Below are 23,222 nucleotides of genomic sequence, written 5' to 3'. Positions count from 1 at the left end.
AAGAAGATGGATTAAAGGGCATTGGGTTATTTTCTGTACATCCTAGACTGAACCTTTTTTGTCTCCAGAGCAAGCACTACAGTTCTGCACGTATCTTACTCCAGCAGATCGGTTGCAGCTCCAGAAGTAGTTTACTGGTGTTGAATAGTAAAGAGCAGTGAATTTCAGCTGTTGCTTGCCCTTTCATGACTTATTTGATGACACCAAGCTGAGTTATGTGGTTGACAAGCAGGAGGGAAGGGATGTCATCCAGAGGGACCTGGACAGGCTTGAGAGGTGGGCCTGTGAGAACTTAATGAGGTTCAGCAAGGCCAAATGCAAGGTCCTGCACCTGGGTCAGGGCAATTCCAAGCACAAATATAGGCTGGACAATGAGTGCATAGAGAGCAGCCCTGTGGAATAGGACTTAAAGGTAGGTGTTGGTGGAAAAGAAATTGAATATTAGCCAGCAATGCGTGCCTGTAGTCCAGAAGGCCAATTGCATCCTGGGCTGCATCAAAAGCAGCGTGGCCAGCAGGGTGAGACCCCACTTGGAGCACTGTGTTCAGCTCTGGGGCCCTGAGCATAAGAGAGATCATGGTCCTGTTGAAGTGAGTCCAGAGGAGGGCGATGAAGATAACCAGAGGGATGGATCACTTCTCCTGTGAAGACATGCTGAGGGAATCGGTCCTTTAGCCTGGAAAGGCGAAGGCTCAGAGGAGATCTTATAACAGCATTCCAGTATCTAAAGGGGGCCTACAGGAAAGCTGTGGAGGGACTCTTTGTCAGGGAGTGGAGTGACAGGGTGAGAGGTGATGACTTTAAGCTAGAAGAGGGCAGGCTTAGATTAGAATTTGTAAAGAACTTTTTCCTTTAAGGATGGAGAGGCACTGGAACAGGTTGCCCAGAGATTTGTGGATGCCCCATCAAAAAGGCTTTGAGCAACCTGGTCTAGTGGAAGGTGTCCCTACCCATGTCAGGGAGAGTGGAGCTAGATAGCAATCACAGAATTGTCTAGGTTGGAAGAGACCTCCAAGATGATACCTTCCAACTCAAACCATTCTACAATTTTCTCAGACTGGTGGTATGCTACTAGAAAAAAGAGGTGAGGTGAGAGTTGCATGAAAGCTCTCTATCTGGAATTTGCTTATTGAGATATTCCCCAGGGATAAATACGGTTTGTTCGCCACTTTGTAGACAGTGGCTTGCTCTCCCAACATAAGGGAGCCAGAGTATATCCTAATTGAATTCTGAGGCTTGCCCTTTTTTAATAGCTTCAGTTGAGAGTTTGGGCTATTGATACTGATTAAACTGTAGCCTGAAACAATGTACACACTGTCATCTGGAGACAGCAATATTCACTTTGTATTTTAGATGTACAGTATGTTATTCCAGTGATGGTTGAAATTTTATGTTGCTTCATTGTGTAGGTTATGTAGTGTTTGTAGATCCCTTGATTTATAATGATTTGTTAGTAAATATGTTTAGTTAGAGCTCCCTGAGATACTGTACTTGAATGCATGTTTGAGTATGATTTTATAATTGCTTTTTGTTTTTCTATTTTGTTGTTGTTGTAGCTTGTGTTAGAATTGGTTACAAAGCATGTTTCATCTCTGGCTTCCCCTGAAATATGTGGTGACTCCCTGCTAGCAATGGGACTGTGGCCAGACTCCCTACCTACGAGTCTCTTTACAGCTGAAGACTCACTTCTTTCAACTGTCCGGAGTGATGGACAGGTCCTAATGTATTGTCTGAATAGACTAAACCTTAAAAACCACAGGTAGGAAAGTCTTTTTTTCTTTTTTTTTAATCTAATAAATTTATAAGAAACAAGATGTATGTGAGTAGTACTGCTGACATGTCATTGCTCCCTGCAAAACTTCGTCTTGAGCAAATTGTATGGGTAGAGACTGGTAGTTGTACTCTGGTACTGAAGCTTCTGTTGTTACTTTTCCACACAACTGCTACAAACACAGGTTTAATTATATCCTGTTTTATTCTTCAGTCCAAAATAGGTAACTGTGTTCCATCTTCAGTAGTACATGTGACCCATTTTCAGTTGAGTTAGGAATAGGCATTTAGCAGGAAATGTGAAGTTGATTTACAAGCTGATAAAAGCCCCCCAAATCTCTTTGTTTCCTTCTGAGATGGAAAAAAAAAAAAAGTATTTAGTTGTAAATATATTAATGATCCTTTGTACTTCTTGCTCTCATCTAAACAATTAATCAGCAGGTATTTTAGGTCCAGTAGCTTCAAATGAAAGAACAATATTCCTCCTTCAAGCAGAGCTGTCTGCAAGAACTCTTATGTATAGGGACCATATGCAAGATCTCATTAAATGAGTTCTTGTACATTGTAACAGTTATTTTCACAACACTGGTGCAAACTCTCCCTGTCTGCTTGCTTTGTTTTGTGACACGCTGGGGGCAGGTACTATGGTTTGCTTCTACTGACAGAACAAGTTGTGGAAGTTACTACTAAATTATAACGTGGAAATAGTTGAACTCTAGCAACGTGCTGGTTTTTTTATCTGTGACATTCCTCTCCATATCTTTATCTTTTCACATATCCTTCTAGCGCACAGACTGAGTGATAATTTCTTAGTGAAATGATATGCATATTCACTTCTGGCGTTGCATGAATTTTTGGTAATAATGAGTGCCTAGTAGTAGACACATCCAGATGACCTGAAGTTAGAAACTGCCTTTGGAGCTCAAGAAGGGAAAGGAGAAATTATTGCATTGTTATCTTCCTGCCTAAAGATGGTTGCATGGCAAACACTTTGCAAAGTCAAGGTGGTAGTTTGAGCCATTGGTTGCTGGTCTTCACTTCTTTTTGTATTTCAGGACACTACCACTGACTCTGCAAGATCTTCAGAAAATTATGCAGTCCACTAATCCTGAGAATCTCAGATTCAGTGCTGTTGAGATAAATGCAGACTGGATGGATAAACTGGAAGTCCTCCAGGCTTCAGTGAAATTTTTCATAGAAAAGGCAACCAATCAAGATTGGACATTGAGAGTTAAATGGCTTAACTACTTAACCAAAAATCTGCCACAAGGGCTAGGTAGGTAATTATTTAACTTTCTTTTTTTTGTATCCAGGCTGATTCATTGTATATTCACAAATCATAAGTCTTAAATGAGAACATCCAGGCCTTTCAAATGATCTAGTATGGAAGTTCTCAGCATACTAAATCAAAGGTTTGAGGCTCCAGGGAGAGACAGAAACTGGTTGTGCGTGTTAGGGACAGGAGAAGATTTTGGCTTAAACATTGTCTTCTGTTAGTTGAGCATGCATATAACTTGTACTACTTCTAAAATGCAGTTATTTCTGGATGCCTCTTGGTTTATATAAGAAAATGGCATTCTCTTCACTTTTTTTTTGGTAGTGATAGTAAAAACAGTAAAATGCCTTCTGTATATTTGGTGTTAAAATGCAAATGGTTAGAAAGTCAGGGAACTGCTGAACTTAGGTTTCCTGAAAATGTGTTGCCTGAATATTCAGGATAGCAGCTGAGGTGAGTTCTTCATTGCTTATTACTAATTGTATTAAACTTGTGGAGAAGTTAGGCATTAATACAAGTAATTCAGACAGACAACTGTCTTATGTTCCATGAAATCTCAGGCTGTGTTGTCCCCACATGATCAAGAGAGAGCTGTCTTATACAGATGCATCTGTCAGGAAATAATAATAATAAAAAAAAAAAAGTAGAAAGTTACTTTAATGATAAGTATGCTCTTACAGGTTTTTAATTAAAAAAAAAATCAAAAATACACTGAGGAAGATTTGAAGGTAAAATCTTACGGTTTTCTGCAAACCATATTTTTAATAACATTATCACCATTTTAACTAGAACTCTTCACTGGATTTATCTGTTTGGCTGTGATATTTTGACTGCTTGTAACTAATTGAGGACTCTTGTAACTAATTGAAAATATTAGCTCAACTGGCATATGTCCAGAGTTCATGCACAGATGAGGTTCAGGCTGCTTGTGCAGGCTCAGTTGAAGTTCATTTTATTTATTTGAACTAAATGCTCTCTCTTAGATGTATGCACTCTGTTCTTCATCTGCAGATCTAGTGCGGACTCAGTTGGAAGCGGGTGCTGTAGCCCTTGGTAGTTTCTATGCCAGTTCCCTCTCATCCGGAATCAGTAACATGATCAAGTTGCTACAGCCAAGTATGACAGGTACTTCTGAAAAAAAAAAAAAAAATTATGATAAAAGACATCAGTGCTTCCTTTCTTTGTTTTCTGAACACACTGCATCCCTACATAGGAAACGTGTGCAATAATACCAGGCTCAATTCTAACTGCACATTGCTATTGTTGGGGAAAAATAATCCAAGAACAAAGCTATTCTTCCTGTCAAGAACTGTAAATATGTCATTTAAATGCATTCACAGAATCACAGAATTTCTAGGTTGGAAGAGACCTCAAGATCGTCGAGTCCAACCTCTGACCTAATGCTAGCAGTCCCCACTAAACCATATCCCTAAGCTCTACATCTAAACGTCTTTTAAAGACTTCCAGGGATGGTGACTCCACCACTTCCCTGGGCAGCCTGTTCCAATGCCTCACAACCCTTTCAGTAAAGAAGTTCTTCCTAACATCCAACCTAAAACTCCCCTGTTGCAACTTAAGCCCATTCCCCCTCGTCCTGTCACCAGGCACGTGGGAGAACAGACCAACCCCCACCTCGCTACAGCCTCCCTTGAGGTACCTATAGAGAGCGATAAGGTCGCCCCTGAGCCTCCTCTTCTCCAGGCTGAACAAGCCCAGCTCCCTCAGCCGCTCCTCGTAGGACTTGTTCTCCAGGCCCCTCACCAGCTTCGTTGCCCTTCTCTGGACCCGCTCAAGCACCTCGATGTCCTTCTTGTTGTGAGGGGCCCAAAACTGAACACAGTAGTCGAGGTGCGGCCTCACCAGAGCCGAGTACAGGGGGACGATCACCTCCCTAGCCCTGCTGGCCACACTGTTTCTTATGCAAGCCAGGATGCCGTTGGCCTTCTTGGCCACCTGAGCACACTGCTGGCTCATATTCAGCTGACTATCCACCATCACTCCCAGGTCCTTCTCTGCCTGGCAGCTCTCCAACCATTCCTCTCCCAGCCTGTAGCTCTGCTTGGGGTTATTGCACCCCAGGTGCAGGACCCAGCACTTGGCCTTGTTGAACTTAATGCAGTTGACCTCAGCCCATCGGTGCAGCCTATCCAGATCCTCCTGCAGAGCTTTCCTACCCTCAAGCAGATTGACACACGCACCTAACTTGGTGTCATCTGCAAACTTACTGAGGGTGCACTCAATGCCCTCGTCCAGATCATCGATGAAGATATTACAGAGGACCGGCCCCAGCACTGAGCCCTGGGGTACGCCACTAGTGACTGGCCTCCAACTGGACTTGACTCCATTCACCACGACTCTTTGGGCCCGGCTATCCAGCCAGTTTCTAACCCAATGAAGCGTGCGCCAGTCCAAGCCAAGAGCAGCCAGTTTCTTGAGGAGAATGCTGTGGGAGACGGTGTCAAAAGCCTTGCTGAAGTCAAGGTAGACCACATCCACAGCCTTTCCCTCATCCACCCAGCGTGTCACTTTGTCATAGAAGGAGATCAGGTTCGTCAAGCAGGATCTGCCTTTCATAAACCCATGCTGACTGGGCCTGATCGCCTGCTTGCCCTGCAAGTGCTGTGTGATGACTCTCAGGAGGATCTGCTCCATGAGCTTCCCTGGCACTGAGGTCAAACTGACAGGCCTGTAGTTCCCCGGGTCTGCCCTCTGGCCCTTCTTGTAGATGGGCGTCACATTTGCTAGCCACCAGTCAACTGGGACCTCCCCCGATCGCCAGGACTGCTGATAAATGATGGATAGTGGCTTGGCCAGCTCCTCTGCCAGTTCTCTCAGTACCCTTGGGTGGATCCCATCCGGCCCCATCGACTTGTGCACATCCAAGTGCCGTAGCAGGTCACCAACCAGTTCTTCATGGATAGTGAGGGCCACATCCTGCTCCCCATCCCCTTCCACCAGCTCAGGGTACTGAGTATCCAGAGAACAACCAATGCAAATTAGGTGAGAGTGCTACGACAAGGAATCCTGACTGTGTATCTTGTGACTTCAGCATACTACAGTTCCAATTTAGGACGTGAAGTTCTCAAGAGTGTTGCATGTATCTACTACTGTTCTGACTGAATAGTTGAGGCCTTCTGTTTTTTTCCTAATACTTAGCATGCTGACCTATCTCAAACCTATACTGAGGCTTATAATTTTCCTTCTGTTATTTACAAGGAACTGACTCCCCTGGTTTCCTTTCCAAGCTTGTTAACTTTGTGAAATCTCTTAGGATTTCATCTTTGTCTTTCTAAAGTTCCTGTAGAGATGGGATTGAGGAAAGTCTTTCACCCAATAATGTTGTCAATATTGTCTTGTCTGCCTTTCCAGATGAGCATGTGATGCCTCTGGACCCAAGATGGAATATGCAATTTTTGGATATTATTAGGAATTCAGTGAACTTTGATACAGAAACAGAACACACAGATCAGCTTCTAATCCTTTTGAAGTCTGTAGCAAACCGGTGAGTTACCAAAAAAAAATAGAATAATAATAATCTTGTAAAGACTCTCTTGTCCTGGTTTCGGCTAGGATAAAGTTAATTTTCCTTCTAGTAGCTGGTATGGCCACTGACTGTACTCAATATTTTGTGAACAGTTGTGGTATCTGTCAAGTATGTTTTTAAGTTTCAACAGATGTTCTCTAAAATACCTGGCAGAGGTTTTATACAGATATTTAAATTCTTTGCTCCTGCTTTATGTAGCTGTGGACTAAAAACAATCACTTGATACAAGGAAGCAGAATTCCCAATATTCTTTGTAGGTTGGAGTATCATAGAATCATAGAAGAGCTTGGGCTTGAAGGGACCTTAAAGATGGTCTAGTTCCACCCCTTCTGCCATGGGCAGGGACACCTCCCACCAGAGCAGGTTGTCCAGGGCCTCATCCAACCTGGCTTTGAACACCTCCAGGGTTGGGGCATCCACAGCTTCTCAAGGCAACCTGTTCCAGTGCCTCTGAGTGAAGAATTTCCTCATCTAATCTAAACCTCCTATTTAAAAATACGCTCCTTTGTCCTATCATTATCTGCCTGTGTAAAAAGTTGCTCTCCATTTCTAGGACAAACTAGAATTGAAGAGCAAAGCATGAAAACGGGGGAGCAGCAGTTTGAAATATCTGATATTTTGGACAAACTTTCCTAATAAGAAAAAGCACTGGCACACAAACTTTAGATTTACAGTATAAGGAAGCAGCTGCTCACTTATCCTACAAGTGTTAGCATTGCATCTGCTTAGTATCCCGCTGCTTTTTCCTTTGCTGAAGTAATGAGTCTGCTTTTTGTGAAGTGTGCTTCTGCTAAAGCCATATTCAGGCAATTAGTTACACTGCTCTTGGTAGTTGTTTCACGATATAGTGTAATACCTAATGTCACATTGTAGTTCGTCACTCTAATAAGGCAAAGGCTTTGAGTTAATGATGCTGGATTTCTAATAACTTTATTTTTAATTCAGGGCAGTATTATTTCTTGACCGAGAAAGAAGGAGGTACACTGAGAAGACTTTGATTACTAGCAAGAAGCCAAGAACTAGTGCCTTAAGAATGTCTCTAGATTTCCGTAAAGGTGGATTGATTTCTTTTTTCACTGTTTCTTTTGGTTCTATAGCCAATTTGAAATACAGTTAATTTGCACTGTTATGAAATGGGCACTTTAAATACGGTGTATCCTGAAAGTGTGAAGGAAGATTGTGTGAATGTGAAGCTGTCAGATGAGGACTAAAATGATATGTAACACATTATTCTTAAATTAGATACACCTTATGCTGCAGCATTCCTGTCCAGCCTCTACTACGAGATGAGTGCATGTCTTTCTCTTAATTATCTAAACTTTATGAAGATAGTAGAGAGAAATTGGATTTGTGTTCTGTCTTTGGCTAATCTAAGTAGCAGAGTTATTTTTACTATATTAAATGCATAGAGGCAATAGATAATTGTGCAAATAGCAAAGGAATATTTTGTTACTTTGAATCTTAGATCTTTTTCATTTTTCTGTTTGTTTGTTTTTAACACCAAGAATACCTAGTGATTTTTAAAATCACCCATTAAGTTGACATTTCATATGGATGGGTTATTCAGTCTCTTCCTTCTTTCCCTATTCCCCAAACTTCAGATCCAGGAAGTTACAACTCCCTTCCTCATGCGATTGTGGTCAACCTTGCTGTTTTCTTTGAACTTTGGGATGTGTTTGCACTTCACTGGGTAACATCTACTCAGGTGGCCTTAAGTGATGATGACATGCAAGATGTGAGTAGAGTTTTCTTACTACATTAGTAGAAGTGTTCTGCAGACTGATTTCACACTACTTTATAGTTTTTAGGGACCATGAAATAAACTACGGTGCTTCTATTGGTATTCAGAATAAGCCTGAAATGAGGCATATAATTATGGGGTGCTCAGTTTATTTCAGTAGCTGTATTTCTGCACTGTCTTCTCACTGCTTCTGTATGGAATGTAGGTTATCAGCCTGCAAATACTTTGTGTAGGAGCTTTCTTTCCTGGAGTGTAGATACCCATTGCTGAACTTTATTGTCTGGCCTTCTTTGCTTGCTTAGGATAGTATGACTTGTGCTATAGAAGTGCATGTTTCTGTCCACTGATGATAAAGGGAGTATCCACACCCAGGTCGGATACAGCTGTCTTAACCTGGACAGCAGACATGCAGGTCACAGGGGTCGTTCACTTCTGCTCCCTTTTCACACCACAAGGATAATTTTTCTAAAATCCAACAGCAGCATTGTAAACTTGGTCCAGAGATTGTTTCACTTGTGTACTTCCTGCAGCAGAGTCACGCAGCTTTTTTAGAGAACATAGTGTTGAGTTGTAGTTGTGTATAAAGCATTGCATGATTTTGAAATGTTAACAGAAATGGCAGTGATTTTTAATTTTCTCTTGCTTGAGGTGTGAAGCACTCTGTTACATGCAGGGCTCAGCACATTACTAACCTTTCTGTCCCATCAGATTTTGTATTGCTTGCTGTGGCGTGACCGGTTCTGGACAGTCTCTGACACTGTAACAGTGGATTCACCGGGGCTGTCTCTCCTGTCTTTGCACTGGCACTGGGTTATGAAGCATCTCATTGACAGAATTCCTCAGATGCTTATCGGATCAGACCAGCACAAGTGAGTGGCTTTGATCTCTCGTGGTGTTAAATGATAGTGTAAATTGCCCTTCCTCTCTCCCTCCCTCTTTTTTTCTTAAGTATTATAGTTAGTTAGTGTTTGCTGTTGGTGTCCAAATTATGTTCTGTTAGTAATGAAAGTACAATGTATTAAATAGCTGTTCAGTATTAAAATTCAGATTTTTAAGCATTGGGATTCTCCTTGGCCATATGATCATCTAGAATTTCTACTCGTTTTCTGTGCTTGTAGTGGAAAGATTTAAAAAAAAAAAAAAAAAACCCTTCTCATATATATGCATCCTTTTTTTTTTTCTCAAACTTTTACTCAAACTTCTGAGTTGTTTTTTGTTTTTCCTCCAAGGGTTTCCAAGGAAATCCAGTCTGTTTCACAGCAGATTCAGAACTGCTTGGCTGATCCTGCTGGTATTTCTGCCAATATGAAGCTATTACAAAAGTCGCTGGGAAGACCTCTTCCTTTTAAGGTATTGATACTCTGCTTGCAAAAGATAAGAATTTCCAGTGATGTCCAAATACCTTTGAAATGATCCTTAGTTCTTAAGAAGGGAAAGCACTTCCTTTCCAGGTCAGCAAAAAGGCATTCCTTTTGGACTTGATAGAATGGTTAAAAAAGCAATTTCAGTGTATGTTAACATACATCTTTTTTGTGACATATATCAACTATCCAGGTAGCATTTCTACTGTTAACTATGCTTTTGTATAGATAGCAGTTATTTTCATACTTGTGCGTCACTACATTAAATATTACTGCTTGCTCAGATCTGGAGACTAGTGAATATCAGCATGCCACTTGCTTACTTAGTGAACATATGGGTGTATGGAATAGAACGTGTATTTCTTTTTACACGACATAAGATAGGACTGCCTTATGACTTAACAAGCCAAAGCCACTTAAATTTGAGAGTTTTTTCTCTTACTTCAGTAATTGGCCTCATCAAAAAAAAACTTGCAGTAAATTTTTCCAAAGATTGTAAGTCCCTATTTAAAACAGGGCACAAGGAGACATGTAGATTACCCGTTTTGGTGATTAGTATTAGATCTAGGTTTTTACAGGCATATTGTTCAGAGATACTCAGCCGTTCAAAAATAGTTACTTCATGAGACTTCCAAGAACATTCAGTACTTACTGAGAGCTTTAGGAAATTTTTCTAGGTATCCAAATGTATTTAATTGCAGGTGTCAAGTGACAATTTATTTTCAGTGACAGTAGCTTCTGGCAATTTTGATTGATTTATATATTTATTGCTCTTAGTTTAGGTAAGTTGTCATGTTGAGGCATGGTTAGTCTGCATAACATATATGTAGTATTTTCATGAAGGAAAAAGAGAACAAGAAAAAATTGGTAAGGGGGAATAGTGGCCTCCCATTTCACTTTCTGTCTTGTGTATTGAGTAAGGCTGCAAAAGAATTGTTAAGCTGTATATGTGGTTGCAATCTGGTTAATGTGTACTTCACTTGTATGCTTATGTATTTGAAATCTTCAAGTTCTGACTGTAGTCACAGATTTTATTTTGTTAGCATTGCTGGAACAAATCGCCTCTTGTTCAAACAACTTTTTCATATTTCAGGATACACTGGGCATGGATTGTTTTTCTCAGTTAAAAGTTATCAGCAAGCCACTTAACATCTTAGAGTCAAAATTGGCCTTTGGAGAAAGTAGATTGCAGGAAAAAATGTGCTGTCTGAAAACTGCTGCCTCTGGATGGAAGGTGAAGAAAGCATTGCTGCAAGCTGATGGCCTGATACTTAGAGCTAATCATTTAGAAGATGTTAGTCTGGGTAGGTAACACTTCTGAAGAACCTAACAAGATGGTTCTGCTGTCAGCATCATATTTATATAGAAACAGAAAGGATGTGAAGTGTTCTCTGGCAAGAAGCATAGTATATGCATTTATGTGCCTTTTACACTCTGTCAAACAGGTCAACTAAAGATTTTTTTGAAAGCTGTACATTCACAACTGAGAGAAGAGGGACTTAAATACAGTCATTCAGAGGAAATGTTCGCTGAAGATACCATCCCCAACCAGTTAGACCCTGCCGTGTTAGTCCAGCTCTGCAGTCGGGTTCAGCTGTGGCCTGCAATGGAGCACATGGGTGTGCTCTGGCAGTACAAACTGACAGCCGATTATGTGGCTAAGGCTTGTGCAAGAAGGTAAGGAGGAGAGTGGAAAAAGTTATGTTCTCCTTTCATGAGACTCTGAATTCCTACCTAAAGGCTGCAACTTCAGTGTTTTAGATTTGCATGTAAATTTGAGGTTTTGTACCTATAACTGCCTTTATGCATGTATGTATCTGAATGTGTGCATACACGCTTGTATTTGTGTATAAATACACATATGCTCCTTGTCTGCATGCAGCTGTAAGATACGACATTGAAAGAGTTGTTTAGTGTTCTACTGAGAAAGTATTTTTAACTGATTTTCATCATTGCAAATAGGGGAATGCTGATGTCCAAGCCTATTGGTGTAAAAACATTAAACTCCAGCAATAGCTTCATCAGTGGTAGAATGGATTATAAATGATTGAAAAATAAAAGCTTTTATGTAAGAGTCTGGTAGCAGTTTTGTATGTTTTGCTGAAGATTGTTGTAAAGATTAGTTGTAAATTTGGATTTTGCTAGCTTTTGCAAGGGGTGCAAGTGTTTTGGGTATTTACTAGAGGGCTTGTTCATCTCCAATACTTAAAATACTATAATTTTAACCTTCCAGGTAGTCTTTGTTATTCTTGTGGCCTTGTCTGCTGTTCTGAGTTTGTTTCATTATATAAGTGATGTGTGTGTCCTGCTTAGGCATTATGTCATATTTCTTCTATCTCCTACAGGAAGAACTTCAGTCAAGAATTAGGCACGTGTTCAGATCTAGTTCAGCTTATAGCTTTTGCTCTGAAATTGACACCAGCTGCCTCCCACCAGCTGTCTGGACTGTGGCACTTAGTACATCTTAGTGAAGTAAGAACAAGTTTTAGTTTAAATTAGTTTTGCAGAAGTTTTCAAAAGACTTTTCAAACTAAGTATCTCTAAGATTTTGACATGCAGTGGTTGGAGAGCTGCCAGGCAGAGAAGGACCTGGGAGTGATGGTGGATAGTCAGCTGAATATGAGCCAGCAGTGTGCTCAGGTGGCCAAGAAGGCCAACGGCATCCTGGCTTGCATAAGAAACAGTGTGGCCAGCAGGGCTAGGGAGGTGATCGTCCCCCTGTACTCGGCTCTGGTGAGGCCGCACCTCGACTACTGTGTTCAGTTTTGGGCCCCTCACAACAAGAAGGACATCGAGGTGCTTGAGCGGGTCCAGAGAAGGGCAACGAAGCTGGTGAGGGGCCTGGAGAACAAGTCCTACGAGGAGCGGCTGAGGGAGCTGGGCTTGTTCAGCCTGGAGAAGAGGAGGCTCAGGGGCGACCTTATCGCTCTCTATAGGTACCTCAAGGGAGGCTGTAGCGAGGTGGGGGTTGGTCTGTTCTCCCACGTGCCTGGTGACAGGACGAGGGGGAATGGGCTTAAGTTGCAACAGGGGAGTTTTAGGTTGGATGTTAGGAAGAACTTCTTTACTGAAAGGGTTGTTAGACATTGGAACGGGCTGCCCAGGGAAGTGGTGGAGTCACCATCCCTGGAAGTCTTCAAAAGACGTTTAGATGTAGAGCTTAGGGATATGGTTTAGTGGGGACTGTTAGCGTTAGGTCAGAGGTTGGACTCTTCCAACCTAGAAATTCTGTGATTCTGTGAAGTTTTTTCTTCTTGTTCAGAAGAGATGCGAGTGAACCTTTGCAAATTTTAAACAGACCTTAAGGAATATCTTGTACTATCTCTACTAGAGAAGTGTCATGCTCCTTTTTTCATCCTGCTTGATTCTCTTTCACTACCTGTAAATTATCCTCAACTCCGGGTTTTTCTTTCTCTTTAGGTGTCGCCTGAAGAAATGTCTATTCTGTCATCTCAACTGGTTCATGCTGCACTAGAATCCTTTTGGAACAGTACTTTCACCACAGATCCAGACTATTGGTTGACTTGGAGACCACTGCCTGCAACAGAGGAAAAGATCCCTTCTAAATCCTATCTGAATTGTTCTATGAAGGTTCGTTTCTTCTTTCCTATCAAGCAAGACCACTTTACTAATTTAACAGCTTTCTCAAACAATGTTACAAATTTTAGCATGCTCAGTGCAAGTTGCATCTGAACAATCTTAACTCTTCATCTCTTAATTTAGGGCCCAGGTATTTTGACCCGAGCAGTTTTCTCAAAGTGCTTCTTTGAAACTCTAACTAGTAGCAGTAAGACAAGCCAGTGGGATGTGAGTGGACATCCTGTTCTGTCTTCATCCCATGTGACACTGGGAGAATGGATGGAGAGAGCACAGCAACTTAACGAAGTCAGCACAGCACTGTGGACCAACCTGGCTGTTGCTTCAACAGCAGACTTTAGGTATTAACATATGTATGGAAAGAAGGTCTTATTTCAACCAGGCATATTGCAGAAGCATGCTTGCTATGTGTGAACTTTTTCCATTCCTTTGTCTCCAGATACACAGATTCTAGACTACAAGGAATAATGCTGTGCAGACAACTCTCCAGCCTGGTAGATCTGGTTCCAGCAGATCTTCAAGAGGAATTTTTGGAGTACTGTGAGAAGCTCATCCTCAAGGATCTTGTTGCATATGAGTACCTTCTCAAGATACTTAGAAGCATCGCTGATCAGGAGCTACTTCCTAAAGAATTCATGTTTCTCCTGCTCACTTGCTTGCAGCAGTTCTTTAGGGAAGGGCTTAAGGAGCTACCAGAAACAGCTTGGCGAGGAAGCCTCTGGGTGAACATTGGTTTGGTGCAGATCCAGTTGTGGCTTCCACAGACCCGGTTTGATCCAGCTATTAAAAGAGAATACAAGCTCAAGTATGCCAAAGAAGAGGTAAGCGTGGAGCTGGCCAATTCTTGGTCATGATTTTTCAACTCTGGGATTATAACTTCTTTTAATGTCCAAGATGATGCTGTACGTACTTGGTTACCAAAATCAGAACCTCAGAGAAAGCTTTATTCTTGTCTTTTTAGTTAGACCAGCTGGAGTGTGAGTGGAAAACATACGATTTGTCATCCCAGCTGCATACAGGAAAAAGTATTGAAGACAAAGCAGTCAGCAACTATATTCATCCCCATCTCAGGTAACAGCTCAGGCACTTAACTCTTCTCTTTTAGGCTGGAAACTTTCTTTTGTTGCTCAGGTTCAGTTTTCCTCACAGCTTTACAATCTGTGTTCTTCTGTAGGAATGAGGCTTGTTGATTTGAAAGTAGCGATTTGTGTATTGAGGTGGTAGAGAGAAATTTACATTTACATGTACATTGCTGAGCTGGTAACTGTTATTTCTTAACAGACTCTTGCAGGAAAGAATGCAAAGGCTGAATGAGCAAATAAGCAGTCTCTCCAGAAAAAAGGCCTTCAGGCCTCCAGCTCCACTCTACGACTGCTTGTACCAGGAGGCTCACCAGTACATCAACAGCATAGCAAGGGTTTCTGCAGTCCAAGATCTTCTAGCCCGCCTTCTGCAGTTCCTTGGTGGGGAAAGACCAAAATCACTCCAGGCAATAAAAAAACTGTTAAATGAAGAAACATCCTGGCAACAATCTCACCATCACTTCAGAAAACACTTGGCAGAGGAGTATGCTGCATTCCCTGATGCCATCATTCCACTGCAAGCTGCCATCTTGCAGTTACAACACGGCATGCGATTAGTGGCTTCTGAAGTTTATGCCACGCTCAACAGTTTTGTTCGTCCAGCTGATCTCAACAACCTCCTTACTTCTCTGTTGACGTTTCCATCTGTTGGTCATGCTTTTCCCACGTACTTGGCTCGTGCAGAAATTTTATGCTCAGTGAATTCAGTTGAGGTCCTTCATGGACTTAAGAAGTTTTCTCAGAAGCATTCTGAAGGAGAGTCTGAGGGAGTACAGAAGCCTTGCCCAACCCTGGAGCAGCTCCTGGTGAACGCGTTGTTGCATCTTCAGTGTCATGTACTGTCCAGAGGAGAGATGGACCAGAAATCTCTGCGACTTTTTAGACATCTGTGTCAGGTAACATATAGCGCTAGTGGCCAGGATTCTTGCACTGATACTCATCAATATCATGTTCTTAAACTTTTTTTCCATACAGAAAGTAATTCAACATTTTATGCTAGCTTATTTGGATTTAGTGAGGTGTGAACTCAAAGCCTGTAATGTTTATAGGCTTTAAATGTTACAGGCTTTGGTAACGGTTACAGGATTTTGATAAAAAGCAACAACAACAAAACAAATTAAAAAAAAAATACACAAAACTTTGTGGAAAGGTTCTCTATGAAATGGTTAAGACAGGCTATAACTTGGCCAAGCGCTCTCTTGCTGCACAGTTTTAGTCTGTGAGAGCAGTTTACAAATCTTCATTCAGCTTAGATGGTGTTGCTTTATACTGATGCAGACTGCAGAGGGGGAAAGAGCCGAGCACGATAGATGCCGCCTTACCAAAATATGAGGCATTGAGGTGATTTAAAACATCATATTGTATAATAATACGTTACTTTGTTTTCCCAGTCAATTATAAATGAATGGGATGAACAGGAACGCCGTGCCCAAGAACAGGAAGCAATGGAAAACAGTCTGTACAGATACAGAAGTAAAAATCATGGGAAAGGAAAAAGTGAGGAAGAGGAGGAAGAAGAAGAATTTAGGAGGAGATTTCCTTTTCATGAAAAGGTAACAACAGAAACTCTATAATGAAGAAACACAAAATTTATGTCCGAAGTAGCTCCTGAAAATGCATGTTACAAGTAAGATGAGATGAAGAATGAAACATCTTCTTAAGCCAAAACAGAAATGTGTGTTAGATTTTGGGATGGATAGATATTAAGTACTGTGTTTTTTCGTTTATTTTCTTTTCAGCTAAATTATCCTAAGTTACACAGCTGAGTCAGAATACGATTACTAATGGTAACATTCTGGAATGTGATTCAATTAACAAGTAGGGTCTGCTGAGGTTTTGTTGCCTGTGAAAAACTTAAATCTCCTTGATTAAATATTTGTGTTGAAGCTGTGAGGTTTTTTTGTTTGTTTGTTTTAAGTTTAACTGGTCTGAACAATTTTTGAAGTGACTTCACCAGGCAGTATTGTGCAGTGCACAAATCTATGAGCCAGTTCTGTGCATCAACATGTAGCCAGGAGGTTGAGAAGTAATAGTTCAGATCTCCCAAGTGATCAAACAGCATTGAAGTGGTTTATCAGCAGGTATGACTGCTAAAGCTTGTTCTGGAAAAGGTTTTGTTTGGTTGTAGCTTGGAGCTCACTGTACTGCATTCTTCTGCCTGCTGTGGTTTATGCCCTTAATTGTTCTATTTGCCTGCGTTCTGTTTCAGACTGACATCTGGTTTGTAAGGCAGGCCGTGTACCTATATGAATGCCAATTCCAAATCATTAGTGTTAGCACATTGTTGTAGTGCCAGAGAGTACAAAAAAAAAAGGGTACAGGGGAGGAGAGGAGGGGCATTAAAGGAAGAAACTATAATTGATCTCTAAATTATAATGCAATTTGTAGGATTTCGAAGATATCACAGCTGAGGCAAGTCTAGAAGAAAACATGGAAACTGAAGATCCATTGGAAGACCAGCTGGAAGTAGACAGAGCCCTTTTGTCCAAGAGCTCGATGCAGACTGTAATGATGGTTCATCAGCAGTTGTGCTTAAACTTTGCTCAATCTCTGTGGTATCAAAAGAGTCTGCCTTCTCATCAAGCTAAAAATTATTTCACCGCATTTATTTCCTGCTATCAGACTGGCGCATTTCTGGTGTCACAGTACTATCCTTTAATTGGTAAGATTGCTAGCAACATTTCAGATGTACAAGTTCAGCTTTGTGATGATTTGTTACAAATAAATTGTATTGCAAATCATAAAATAGACCTATATTATAGGCTGTGTGCAAAAATAGTTTCCTTTTTCCAAATAATTTGTCCCATTTTCAGAACTGTCTTGCAAGGCTTTGTTTTGTTTTTTTGAATTTTTTTCATTTGTTAATGGAACACGGTTTAAGAGTAAAGTGAACCTACTTCATATTCAGAAATGTTGATTGCTTACATCTGCATAATTCTGTGGAAGATTATGCACTTGCAGAAATTTCCCAGAGGTAAAATTTAAAATGAAGTTCATAAAGAAATTGATTTCAGTGGAACTTCTGTAATTTAAATCAAACGAATGAACAAAACAAAGTGATGCATTTGCTTTGAATTTTGGCACAATTGATGTGAAAATCATAACAATGTGTGTGCAAGACCTCAATAATATTTTCATCACTTCTCAAAGCAGAACTGTATTTCAGTTCTAATAAAGGTGTATGCATGCAGTTAAGAAGCAGATAGTGCAAGAGGACTGCTATTTCTACAGTAATATATTTTTGTGTTTATACCTGAGGTGTGATGTATGTGAGTGTGTTTTTTTTTTTTTTGGTTAGTTCGTTTTTGTGTCAGATTACTTTTTTCACAGAGTCTTGCTAATAATTTTGTAGTAAATATCCCCTCCATGTGAACTTACGAATGGAGGAACTGTGGTTTTCTGCCTGGACTGCAGCGTACCTTTAGATTTATCTTTTTTATTGATAAAATAGAGGATGCAAACTTCAAATTTGCCTCTTTTCCTCTAATCTCACCTTATTGCTTATGCATGTTAAAATCTTATCTTTTTAATACATAACATGCTAAGGTTTGGAATGCAGGAAACAAATTAACTTTTCCTGTTAAATTGGAAAAAACAAACAAACAAACAAACAAAAAAAACACACAATGTCTTTATTTCTTGACTTCCTAGGTGCTGAAATGAATGATAGTCTTTTGGGAAGCCAACTTCTACTTAGCACACTTCTTCAAAATACCTTTTTTGAGGAAATAACATCAGATCTTGTGCTACAGCAAGATGGCCCCTATGATTTTTACCAACATCCTAATATTCAGCAAGTCCGGCTGTGCCAACCTGTACTTGATAATTTTGCTAAAGAAGTAAACAGGTTACTGCAGGAATGGCCAGAGCATCCAGTGCTTCTGCAGGTAAGGATAACTCAACAAAAGTTTAGGAAAAACAAAAATATTTTAGCATTGTTTGTGTGTGTAAATACATGGAAAGATATGCATAGGACCTGTGCATGCATATATCTTTGGCAGCACTAAGGGGGGGCTGTGTGGATCTGATTTCCTGAAGACTAATGCAGAAACGTAGAATCAGTTGGAGCTCTTAGCATTATTAGGTCTGCTCATTTCCTTCAGAATGCTTTACTGAACTACTGGTGAGCTAATACTACATGTAAAATGAAGAAGCAGTTGAAAACAAAAAAAAAATGTTCTTACCTCTTTTCAGGGTAGAGTTACGCTAATAAAATCAGCTTAGTTTCATGACTGCTTTTGTTGAAGATCAGCTGCTGTAGGTTGAACACTTGTTTTTCATTCTGCAGCTCTTGGTTGTGATGGACAGAATCCGGAGTTTTCCACTATCTAGTCCTCTCTCAAAGTTCTTGAATGGCTTAGAAATTCTTCTTGCAAAGGCACAGGTAAGAAGAGAGCTAAGGGAAATTATTTTCTCATTCATGCTGCTTTAGTTGTATTGGTACCATGATTTAAAAAAAAAATAATAAAATCTGAGTGCTTGCCAGGGTTTGGGAAAGTGAATTGCTCCATGCTGTGAGTTTAAGGAGTGAATAATAGTATTACAGTGCTATGCAGACACTGATTTCTGGCTTTGTATAAAGATAAACATTTTTTGTTGTGTTTTTTTTTTTTTTTGTTCTATTTTTCTGCCAGGACTGGGAGGAAAATGCTAGTCGAGCTTTGTCCTTGCGGAAGCATCTTGATTTGGTCACTCAGTTGATTATTCAGTGGCGGAGATTGGAGTTGAAGTAAGAACTGTCCTTCCCTATTGCTATTTCTTAGAATTAAGCTTCTGTCTTGATATGGAGACATGTTGCAATGCATTATTGCTTTAATTGTGAAGTGTTTCCTTTCTTTGTATGTGTGTAGCTGCCCTTGTACAGGTATAAAACCAAACAAATACAAGGTAGTTGTACTGGCTCAGAATGAGCATGTCCAGCCCCATATTGTCTTTCATGGTGACTATATGTGTACGTGTGTGTGCCTCAGAAGGGAGAGAAGCAGGACACAACTGGAGTACTTAATTCTGTTTTCCCAGCCTACTACTGTTTTTAATCCTGGGATCAGGAATCCACGATCAGGAATTCCAAAAGTCTATCTCACATTTTGTGAAAGAAAACTCTTTTTGAAACCTGGTTCTGACTGGTTTTATTTGACGGTTATAGTTCCTTCATTTCTTATCTCATATTTATTACTGTCAAAGTAATGATCTTCAGTAGTTGAATGTGTGTATATTAAGGATATTTGCGGATTGTTTCATCCTCTAAAATCTTCCTTTAGTTTAGCAGAAACAGAATAAAGTTTGCATTGTTTTGGAGCCCAGATGACTCATGAGCTTTTTTTTTTTTTCTTTTCTCACTGTTTTCAGTTGCTGGTCAGTAAGTCTGGACAATGTTATGAAGCAGCATGTAGAGAAATCCACAAAGCGTTGGTTCTCAGTCTATCAGATGATTGAGAAGTATGTGCAAGAACACACCGAGGCAAACATGGAAGGCAAGTCCTATCCTTATATAAACATGTGGCAGAGTTGCAGCAATTACTAAGGATGCATAATTAAGTTCTCAAATGACCAAGTTTAACTGTCACTTCAAGGTGGAGTTATTGTCCCCTTTGCTCTGCAATAAATTCCATGCCTCTATAAGGTCTTTCATATAGAGTGGTATTTTTTCTGAAAACGTGTGTGTAGTTCATAGGACTAACATTGTGGGGGTGTAAAAGAGAGATGCTTGTAAAAGGCATCCAAAAGAAAGTAGAGTGGTAGTGATCATGTCAGGGACATATAAACATTGTAAACTGAGGTTTGGAAGCCTTCAGCTGCAGCTGGAAAAGGCATCTCACTTTTTAACTGCACAAAGCACAATTCATATTCTAACTGAGCTGCTTGAGTATTGTGTATAAAGCATAAAAAATTCTTACAGTAAGTGTGCTTTAGGTATGCACTGTGCCTAGCAAATCTGTCCACAGGTGTTCAAATTATGTAAAATAAGAAAAAATACTGCTTTCAGTCCCTAGTCCTCACAGATTTTCTGAAATTGTGAAGATGAAAATAACATTCTTTGGAATGAGGCAAAGTTCTTGCAATCTCCTGACTAATTAATGTACTTGACAGATTAAGATCCTTGGGTTCTTTTTACATCTTCCAGTACCTTCTCCCATAGGCAGTGCTCTAAAGACACTACTCTCTACTAGATTTGTCCAAGATTTGTTTCTATCTTGATTTTGAGGTGTTAAGGAATTGGCAGCAACTAATTTGTAGCATGTAGTTTTTCATCATGGCTGAAAAAGTTTGTAAAGAATAGCAAGTTTTCTCCATATACTTAGTGTTCACTCAAACTGGGTGTGTAGCCGGCCTCCTCAGCACTGTCTTACTACTGCCTATCTTGTCCTGTCTTCTCTTTTATGCGGTGTATTTTTTACTAGTTTTATTTACTAAATTAGAATTTTTCCCTCCTTTTTTTCCCTAGTTTGTCTTGAAACTTCCTAAATAGAAACCTGATACTTAATTGGAAGGTCACAAAGACCAGTCAACAATTTTCATGTAAAGTTTTGTGTTTTTTTTTTCTCACCTTTTTATATTTCTGGTGCAATGTTCAGAAACTGAGCAGATGAGTCTAAAAATGCTGGTCAGCACACTACAAGCTTTCATCGAAGGATCTACGCTGGGAGAATTTCATGCACGACTTCAAATGCTACTGGATTTCCACTGCCATGTCTTACTGATGCCTCAGGTAGCAGAAAAGGGTAAGTCATCAGTGTAATGTGTGTTAGAGTCATCTTAAAAACCACCTTGCCGTCATATATTCCAGGCTTTCTGGACAGATGACTAAAAGCTCAAACAGAATGCAAGCCTATGATGCATTTATTCATTTTCGTGAAGAATACTGTTGGTCTGTTAACCCCTTCCTTTGATATTGCTAAGTGTCACAATTACAAAACAAACAAAAAAAACCTAGGCTGCATTTCTGCTGTTGGTACTGAAGAATATCCTGTTTTGAAAGAAGCTCCTCATTTTTTGTCCCTTACAGACATCCTGTGCAGCATCCTATGGAATTTATACAATTATTATAAGCAGTTTTCAGAGTGTGTTGAAACCAGAATCACTGAACTTCGTCAACCTATAGAAAAGGAACTTAAGGTAAAAGAAAATTTTGCTCAACCTGATTATACAACATCAGAACAGTAGAGCAGTTATTTGAATTTGTGTAATAGCTCTGTTGGCCATGGAAATCCCTGCTGTACTTCACATTTTCTTTGTCAAGAAGATATTGTTTAGGCAAGGAGTTGGTGAAAGTCTTAGTGTTTGGTTGGTCCCATTTAGCCATGGAGGTTTCTACCAAGCCCCTTTGTGAAGCCCCTTTGGATTTCACACTTGGCTATGCAGCAGTTTTAGCATAAACAAGTAATTATTAGAACAAGACAACTATGCAGTTATTGGTGCATGCTGTAAAATGTAATGCATTGTGTCATCATAGCTGATCAGCTTTAAAGACCATCTTTTGTATGCAAATACTTCATTATATTAGTATATGTAATCCCACTGTTTATTTATTTTCTTAATAGGAATTTGTGAAAATTTCAAAGTGGAATGATGTCAGCTTCTGGGCCATTAAACAATCAGTTGAAAAAACACGCAGGTAACTCATACCTTTTGAATTAAGGAGCCAGTTATGGACTGATGATAATAAATAGCAGTATTTGTATGTATGACTGTATTTCAAACCTTCTTTCTAAATTTCTCTGGTTTTAAATTTGAATGCAGGAATGTTTCTTGTACCCATAAAACAGTGGAAATGCTTATTTCCAGCAGCTGAGAGATTTCCTGGATTAGAACACCCAGTAACTGTTTTGCTTCCCTTTTGTAATTAGGACTCTCTTCAAATTCATGAAGAAATTTGAAGTTGTTCTAAATGAGCCATGTCGGCCTGCCTTGGTGGAAATTGGTAAGGAAGAGCAGCTGGACTGTTTGCAAAAGCAGGAGGAATCTGAGAACAAAGAGACTAAAGTTCAGAGGCTAAGCAACGCATTAAGAAAAATTGTGTCTTCTAGAACAGATATTGCCAAGGTGACTGTATTCTTTGTTCTAAGTGTGGGAAGGATATTTTCAATATTTTCATCTGTATGTTTTTCACTGATTTATGCAGAAAAATCTTACATAAATGTCAAGTCTCTTGAATATATTTTCAACTTTTTGTTTTTTTTTTTTTTGTGTTGAGTGTTATGAAACACCGCAGGTGGGTGGGAATATAGCCTGGAAAGACAAGTATGTTCAGCATTAGCTTGGCACAGTATCTACAGTCTAACATAGAGGCTATAGCAGTTACACATTTCATCTCTAAGTTACTCGTATATTGTCTGCAGCAATGTGTTAACTTCCCTGCTGGTACAGTGACACTGACTAGGACTAACATTTAATATTGCCCTGCTTCATAGTGCCTTGTTCGGTGTGTCTGTAATGAAGCTGTCCAGCTCAGAAAACAAGTCAATTATTTTCCTGAAATAGATACCGAGGAACCAGCCAGAATTCATCAGGATTTTCATGTGGGGGGATATTCAGTTACTCTCATTTCCAAGGCTTTAAGTTTATTTGGAGCGGAAGGGTGACTGATTCTGCTTTTGTCATCTGACAGTCAGGAAGATGATGGATAAGGAAAAATAAATCTGAGGCAAAATCTAGTGTGGGTTTGGTTTTGGGACAGGGAGGTGCATTTTTTTTGCAAGCCTGTCACTGATCATTAACAGAGTTGCTGCTGGTTTCACATGTTTATGAAATTAAGACTTTATGAAACCGCAGGGACATGCATGCAAACTTAAGTATCCTAGCTATTTCCTAAAGAATAGCTTTTGACATGCTGGGGGATCACTTCTGTAAT

The 23,222-nt window shown here is 40.0% G+C and overlaps 1 protein-coding gene across 2 annotated transcripts in view; it reads left to right on the top strand.

The window, feature by feature from the left end:
* MDN1 (midasin AAA ATPase 1) overlaps positions 1-23,222 on the top strand; it is a 94,345-nt gene that overhangs the window by 43,994 nt on the left and 27,129 nt on the right. For both annotated transcript variants that reach the window (XM_082755594.1, XM_082755593.1), the window contains exons 48-73: positions 1,557-1,759; positions 2,826-3,046; positions 4,058-4,171; positions 6,416-6,548; positions 7,536-7,645; positions 8,192-8,325; positions 9,040-9,200; positions 9,561-9,681; positions 10,786-10,996; positions 11,138-11,369; positions 12,038-12,164; positions 13,113-13,283; positions 13,416-13,630; positions 13,729-14,110; positions 14,251-14,360; positions 14,571-15,267; positions 15,763-15,924; positions 16,760-17,033; positions 18,023-18,258; positions 18,660-18,755; positions 19,006-19,100; positions 19,721-19,845; positions 20,947-21,093; positions 21,378-21,487; positions 21,913-21,986; positions 22,219-22,414. In XM_082755594.1, the coding sequence (XP_082611720.1) occupies positions 1,557-1,759; positions 2,826-3,046; positions 4,058-4,171; positions 6,416-6,548; positions 7,536-7,645; positions 8,192-8,325; positions 9,040-9,200; positions 9,561-9,681; positions 10,786-10,996; positions 11,138-11,369; positions 12,038-12,164; positions 13,113-13,283; positions 13,416-13,630; positions 13,729-14,110; positions 14,251-14,360; positions 14,571-15,267; positions 15,763-15,924; positions 16,760-17,033; positions 18,023-18,258; positions 18,660-18,755; positions 19,006-19,100; positions 19,721-19,845; positions 20,947-21,093; positions 21,378-21,487; positions 21,913-21,986; positions 22,219-22,414 (4,857 nt within the window). The remainder of the gene's footprint in view (positions 1-1,556; positions 1,760-2,825; positions 3,047-4,057; positions 4,172-6,415; positions 6,549-7,535; positions 7,646-8,191; positions 8,326-9,039; positions 9,201-9,560; positions 9,682-10,785; positions 10,997-11,137; positions 11,370-12,037; positions 12,165-13,112; positions 13,284-13,415; positions 13,631-13,728; positions 14,111-14,250; positions 14,361-14,570; positions 15,268-15,762; positions 15,925-16,759; positions 17,034-18,022; positions 18,259-18,659; positions 18,756-19,005; positions 19,101-19,720; positions 19,846-20,946; positions 21,094-21,377; positions 21,488-21,912; positions 21,987-22,218; positions 22,415-23,222) is intronic.

Source organism: Aythya marila (assembly GCF_965140915.1).
Source record: "Aythya marila genome assembly, chromosome: 3".
Classification (NCBI taxonomy): Eukaryota; Metazoa; Chordata; class Aves; order Anseriformes; family Anatidae; genus Aythya; species Aythya marila.
This window is presented reverse-complemented; position numbering and strand designations above follow the sequence as displayed.